General features: G+C 37.7%; 1 protein-coding gene across 2 annotated transcripts in view; it reads right to left on the bottom strand.

Moving 5' to 3' along the window:
* Positions 1 to 3,976: 3,976 nt before the first annotated feature.
* Positions 3,977 to 7,000, bottom strand: part of nek6 (NIMA-related kinase 6) — an 11,430-nt gene continuing 8,406 nt past the window's right edge. For both annotated transcript variants that reach the window (XM_073824617.1, XM_073824616.1), the window contains exons 8-10: positions 6,576 to 6,670; positions 5,979 to 6,092; positions 3,977 to 4,680 (exon numbers count right to left, since the gene is read on the bottom strand). In XM_073824617.1, coding sequence (XP_073680718.1) covers positions 4,570 to 4,680; positions 5,979 to 6,092; positions 6,576 to 6,670 — 320 coding nt within the window. In that variant the 3' untranslated portion in view covers positions 3,977 to 4,569. The remainder of the gene's footprint in view (positions 4,681 to 5,978; positions 6,093 to 6,575; positions 6,671 to 7,000) is intronic.

The raw sequence follows: 7,000 nt of genomic DNA, 5'->3' as shown, positions 1-7,000 counted from the left end.
GCTACGCCCCTTCCTGCTTAGTAAATCTCTATATCATTAAGCAGCTTCCACACGTCTTTTCTATGGTTTAGACAGCATAAATTAGCAGAACGAGTTCAGTAGTACATTAACCGTGCAATCCATGCTGTTGTTTACATTCGAGTATCGCCAATATGCCCGCATCCGGGTAACTGACAGTAAGATCTTCGTTCATAGTCAGCTGCAAATATGGTTTGACCCCAAAAAAATTCTAACAAAAGGTTTCTCAGTGGTTTACAGTAGTATCAGATGTACTTAAAAACATACTAAAAGTTTACCAAAGTTTGACTCCAAGAAAGGCCCCATTTTCAAAATGGCGGCCGTCAGGTCCTTAAAATGACCATTACGGTGCGTTCACACTGGCACGTAGCGAGCGGGGCGAAGCGAGCGTTTTCAATTCATTCATGTGGAAGTTGCGCGTAAACGGTCGCGTGGTGCATTTTGGGATTGGAAGCGTTGCGGAGATTGCGTTGAGAGCGGCTGAGAGCGTCAAAAGGTTGGGCATTCCTCAACTTTATGCAAATCTTGAGCGCAAAACGCTGGGCAACAACCAATCGCTGTGAGAAGTAGGCAAGGAAAGACCATGACGCGTGTTTCCGAAACTGGTGGATTACTGAGCTGAAATCACATATTATTGAAAAAGTCACGCAAAAGTAAATGTACTTTGCATGTTTTCATTATATGCTACAGTTTAGTTTTCGAACCGCCGTTAAAAGAAGACAATGGAACATAAATAGGGTGTGAACATTGTTTTTCAGAGGTGTGCTCAGCCCTAAATTAGACACTCCCCAAAGCAGTGGCGTTGTAGCGTTGCTAGCGGCACTGAGCGCAAATTTAACGCTGTAGTGTGAACGCACCGTTACTCCTTTGTATTCCTCCTAGACCAGGAATACTGGTGCCTGATACATGTTTTGGCCATGTAATATTTAAATTAGCATATTTGCTTGATAGATACAGGTAAATTATAAAATTAAAATATAAATATCTAAATTAAAATGTCGTGAAAAAGTTAATTTATTTCAGTAATTCAACTCAAATTGTGAAGCTCGTGTATTAAAGGAGTCATCGGATGCCCATTTTCCACAAGTTCATATGATTCTTTAGGGTCTTAATGAAAAGTCTGTAATATACTTTGGTTAAAAATTCTCAATAGTAGTGTAAAAAAACACCCTTTTACCTTGTCAAAATCAGCTCTGCAAAATATCAGCTCATTTTATCGCATGGGCCCTTTAAATGCAAATGAGCTCTGCTCGCCCCGCCCCTCTCTGCTGAGGGATTAGGATCTGTAATGTTTAGTTTAGCCACGTTTAGCTGCATTTAGCCGTGTTTATCGGCGAAACTTGCCAACGAGCACATTATTAAGATTCACACGAACAGAGACGCATATGTCGATCGGGATCGGCGCTTTCCTTTTAAAAACGAAAGTAACGTTGTCCTCTACCTCTTAAGCAGCTCAGATGTTGGGAGCAAATGACTACTGCTATGTTCATTATTACATCCAACAACAGAACACCTCAATCACTCAATTAGAGTCTTCCTCTGCACCTGATTCACACAATGGCGATCGGAGTCAGACTGTTTCAGCTCGGTGAGGGCGGATCTAAGGTAAGACGCTCATGTCAATCTACTATCGTGGGAGTGGCCTCTGTTGGTGTTCCGTCACAACGACAAGATGCTGAGAATGACCCAATTTTAAAAAGGGGATATTACTTTTAAAGATTAAAAAAATACCACTGGGTGGATTTTTATCATTGTAGGGTGGCTGTGTACACAAACTGCCAACACACATTAATGTTCAAACAACATGTAAAAGTTAGTTTTGCGTCCGATGACCCCTTTAAATAAATTAATTTCACACAGACTGTTTAAGTCTTTGGTTCTTTTAATCGTGATGATTTGGCTCATATTTAACAAAAACCCACCAATTCACTATCTCAACAAATTAGAATATGCTGACTTGCAAATCAGCTAATCAACTCAAAACACCTGCAAAGGTTTTCTGAGTCTTCAAAATGGTCTCTTAGTTTGGTTCACTAGGCTACACAATCATGGGGAAAACTGTTGATCTGAAAGTTGTCCAGAAGACAATCATTGACACCCTTCACAAGGAGGGTAAGCCACAAACATTCATTGCCAAAGAAGCTGGCTGTTCACAGAGTGCTGTATCCAAGCATGTTAACAGAAAGTTAAGTGGAAGGAAAAAGTGTGGAAGAAAAAGATGCACAACCAACCGAGAGAACCGCAGCCTTGAGAGGCTTGTGAAGCAAAATCGATTCAAGAATTTGGGTGAATTTCACAAGGAATAGACTGGACTCGCGTCAAGGCATCAAGAGCCACCACACACAGACATGTCAAGGAATTTGGCTACAGTTGTCATATTCCTCTTGTTAAGCCACTCCTGAACCACAGACAACGTCAGAGTCTTCTTACCTGGGCCAAGGAGAAGAAGAAATGAACTGTTGCCCAGTGGTCCAAAGTCCTCTTTTCAGATGAGAGCAAGGTCCTGGAGTCCGGAGGAAGGGTGGGGAAGCTCATAGCCCAAGTTGCTTGAAGTCCAGTGTTAAGTTTCCACAGTCGGTGATGATTTGGGGTGCAATGTCATCTGCTGGTGTTGGTCCACTGTATGTTTTTGAAAACCAAGTCACTGCACACTTCATGCTTTCTTCTGCTGACCAGCTTTTTAAAGATGCTGATTTCATTTTCCAACAGGATTTGGTACCTGTCCACACTGTCAAAAGCACCAAAAGTTGGTTAAATGACCATGGTGTTGGTGTGCTTGACTGGCCAGCAAACTCACCAGACCTGAACCCCATAGAGAATCTATGGGGTATTGTCAAGAGGAAAACGAGAAACAAGAGACCAAAAAATGCAGATGAGCTGAAGGCCACTGTCAAAGAAACCTGGGCTTCCATACCACCTCAGCAGTGCCACAGACTGATCACCTCTATGCCACGCTGAATTGAGGCAGTAATTAAAACAAAAGAAGTATTGAGTACATATACAGTAAATGGACATACTTTCCAGAAGGCCAACAATTCACTAAAAAGTTTTTTTTTTATTAGTCTTATGAAGTATTCTAATTTGTTGAGATAGTGAATTGGTGGGTTTTTGTTAAATGTGAGGCAAATCATCACAATTAAAAGAACCAAAGACTTAAACTACTTCAGTCTGTGTGCAGTGAATTTATTTAATACACAAGTTTCACAATTTAAGTTGAATTACTGAAATGAATGAACTTTTCCACAACATTCTAATTTATTGAGATGCACCTGAAAGTGATTACAAGTACAATTTTATATTAAAGCAACTTGAAATAAGTGACCATTTAGAGGGTTCACACACGCCTCTGTTCGGGCTAATTCAGAGTTTTTTTATGATCCAAGTTATACAGCTCCAATTTAAGGAACTTTTGGGTGCAGTAACTTTTACATTGAATGTCAAGTCTGTGTTTTAGAAGAAAAAAAAGAGCTGTATGTGTCCAAAAACATGTACTGAGTAGGAGTTACATGACTAAATCGTTTAAAACTCTGGTTCACCCCAAACAAAGATAAAACCTTACAGTAATCTCACAACATCATGTATTCCATAAGTATGTAATCATGTCAGTGCAATTTAGACAAGTCCAATGGATTCATAGACCCAGAAAACATTGGGTTAGACACCAAGATTACTTGGCTAGGTCAAATAATGAAGGAGTTAGGATATTTTAAGGGTTTTCTGCCCATCTTGGACGCCATCTTGAAAATGACACCTTTCTAGTGGTCAAACTTTGGTAAACTTTTAGTATGTTATTAAGGACACCTAATACTACCTAAAAACAGCTGAGAAACCTTTTGTTAGAATTTTTTTGGGGTTAGGTGTTTTTTTCATATATGCAGCCGCCTATCATGTTAGATATGCGTTGTGGATACCCTTTAAGACGTTTCAAATATCTTTTAATACAAAAGTTGTCACAAACTCAGTATTTCCAGTTACATTTTATTGTTAATTACACATTTAAACATGAGAAAATGGTTCAAAAAATAACATCTCTTTGGAACAATGGATATACTGAATACTTTCATATGGTAGATATTTGAGCAGAGAACAAAACCGCTGAACTCGGCGTCCAACACGAGTGTTTTCCCTGCAAAACACTTAACAATTGTGTGCGTGTATGTGTGTATCAGAAACATAAAGAGAGCGAAGTAACGCAACTGTAAGGCTCTTTATATGCTGCTGTTATGAATATAAGCCCACAGAAAAAGTATGTATAAATGGAACCACCTTGCTTTGACATCATCAACTTGAGGCACGGGTCACCTGACCTGACCAACTTTCTCTAAACCAATCAGCACACAGCACTGTGATACATCATTTGAAATCACAAGAAGTACATCGGCATTGCTTTCAATACAAATCTAGAGAAACGCTCAGCTTAAAACAGTATAGACACTGTTGGCATTCTCTCTTTACTCATTTCTAGATCTTTCTACAGCTTGTTCAGTTGGATTGAGAGAGCAGAGATCGCAGGTTTGCACAATGGTTCTCATTCCCACAGGTGTGTTTGTTTCAGGTGCTGGATGTCCACAGGTGCATCTGTTTGGCAAACTGCAGGACGAAGCTGATGTCGGGCCGCTGGTCGGGATCAGGGTTGATACACATACTGACCAGATCTCTGAGCTGCGACACATACAAGGTGTGTAGGTTACAACAATGATCACATGTTGTATTTTCATGATATGATTGGTGAGAGGCTGTGTTACAAAACCTGAGCTTTGAATGAAATTAGGACTTTTATTCAACAAGGATGCATTAAATTGATTAAAAATGATAGTAAAGACATTTATAATGTTACAAATTATAGTGTGTTTTCATGACACATCATCAAACGGCCATATTGGCGGTACTAAGTGTAAAAAAATACCAGTGAACCGAATGAAACTTGTATATTTTGCTGATTATTACTGCTGAAAATGATCAGTTATTGTCATGTTTTGGGCTGTACTAATCAGTCGGACCAGGAAAAACATTTGGAGTACTATAGACTGCCAAAAGTCATAACAAATTAAAGAGAAGAGTGGAAAAAACTGTCTGGAACAACAAGCCGTTTGTGGTTGGCCAAACTGAACCGGGATTTCCAGGGCAAGAATTTTGACAACATTAGTGTTTGTTCTTATCATTTCCAGTCAGGTAGGTGAAATATTAGGCTAATATCTTAATTAATAATACTTATACGTATCTTTACCACCTATTAACTTTAGTTTGTCAAAATATTGCTTTTACTTTTTCTGCTTACTAAGTCCTTCTCTATACGATTTAGCAGCTTCCACACATTTTTTCAATGGTTTAAACAACATAAATTAGCAGAACAACATGTTCAATAGTACATCAACCATGCAATCCATGCTGTTGTTTATATCTGAGTATCGCCAATATGGCCATGCATCCAGGTAACTGAACAAATTGTGGTTTATGTGCAAACCCTCAATTGTTTATTTCAAATAAATGAAATAAACAATTGTTTTTTAACCTTCTAATCATCAGTAAATATTAGAAATATTATTCAGAACTATTTTCAACATTGATAATACAAGAAATGTGTCTTGAGCAGAAAATCAGCATACTAGAATGATTTCTGAAGGATCATGTGACACTGAAGACTGCAGTAATGATGTTGAAAATTCAGGTTTGCATCACAGAAAAAAAATTACATTTTAAAATATATTTAAAAAGAAACCAGTAATTTTAAAATGTAATAATATTTCACAATTTTACTATATTTTGGGTCAAACAAATGCAGCCTTGGTGAGCATAAAAGTTTGCAAAAACATAAAAGTTTTAAGTGTATATTTGCATTTTTTCCCTTTGTTCATTTATTGTTTGTTCTGAGAAAAAGACGTGCATCATGTGTTTTTGAGCTTTGCTCACTGGTTTTCATAGGAGAGGCATGTAAGTGTGTGTGTGTGTGTGTGTTGTACCTTCTGTGAGTAGTGCTCTGATGGCAGAGGAGGGTAATCGCACTGTTCGATCTTGTGGCACAATGAGAGCAGGTTCATCTTGTCGCTGTAGAAGGGGCTGTGCAGAGCTGCCATCTAAGAGACACACAAATATCACACATAAAATATAATTACGTCTCATTCCGCTGTTCTTGCTTGTATTGTCGTTAAGTTGCCACTACTCATGTGGCTGTACTTTCAAAACAGTGTATTTCAGTATTTATTCTGGTACAGTGCCTTGTCATATAGACTTTGATTGCAAGTGCATTTACTCTTTTTATTAAGCAGCTGTTTTCAGCATTTGTAATAATCAGAAATGCTTCTTGAGCTGCAAATCAGAATATTAGAATGATTTCTGAGGGATCATTTGATGCTCAAGACTGGAGCAATGATGCTGAAAATTCAGCTTTGCATCACAGGAATAAATTACATTTTCAAATATATTTAGATATTAAAGAGTTATTTTAAATTGTAATAATATTTCACAATTTTTGACCCAAAAAAAGGCAGCCTTGTTGACCATAAGAGATTTTTTTAAAATTAATGAATGCTAGTATGAATGTATATGTGTTTGTGTACCTCATACAGCAAGCAACCCAAGGACCAGATGTCTGATTTGAAGTTGTAGCCGTTTTCATGAATTCTCTCGGGAGACATATAATATGGAGTTCCAACTGGAAAAGACACATATATGTATTAAGCAGGTATGCAATTCCTGTGCATTTGCATATTTTAATTAACTAGATGGTTTTGTTATATCAGTCTATGAATATGCATCAAGTGTGTTTATTTGTGACCCTGGACCACAAAACCAGTCTTAAGCAGCATGGGTATATTTGTAGCTATAACCAAAAATACATTGTATGGGTCAAAATGATCGATTTTTTTTTTTGTGCCAAAAATCATTAGGATAAAGTAAAGATCATGTTCCATGAAGATATTTTGTACATTTCCTACCATTAATATATCAAAACTTAATTTTTGATTATTTTTTGATTAAGATT

This window comes from Garra rufa, chromosome 19 (assembly GCF_049309525.1).
Source record: "Garra rufa chromosome 19, GarRuf1.0, whole genome shotgun sequence".
Classification (NCBI taxonomy): Eukaryota; Metazoa; Chordata; class Actinopteri; order Cypriniformes; family Cyprinidae; genus Garra; species Garra rufa.
This window is presented reverse-complemented; position numbering and strand designations above follow the sequence as displayed.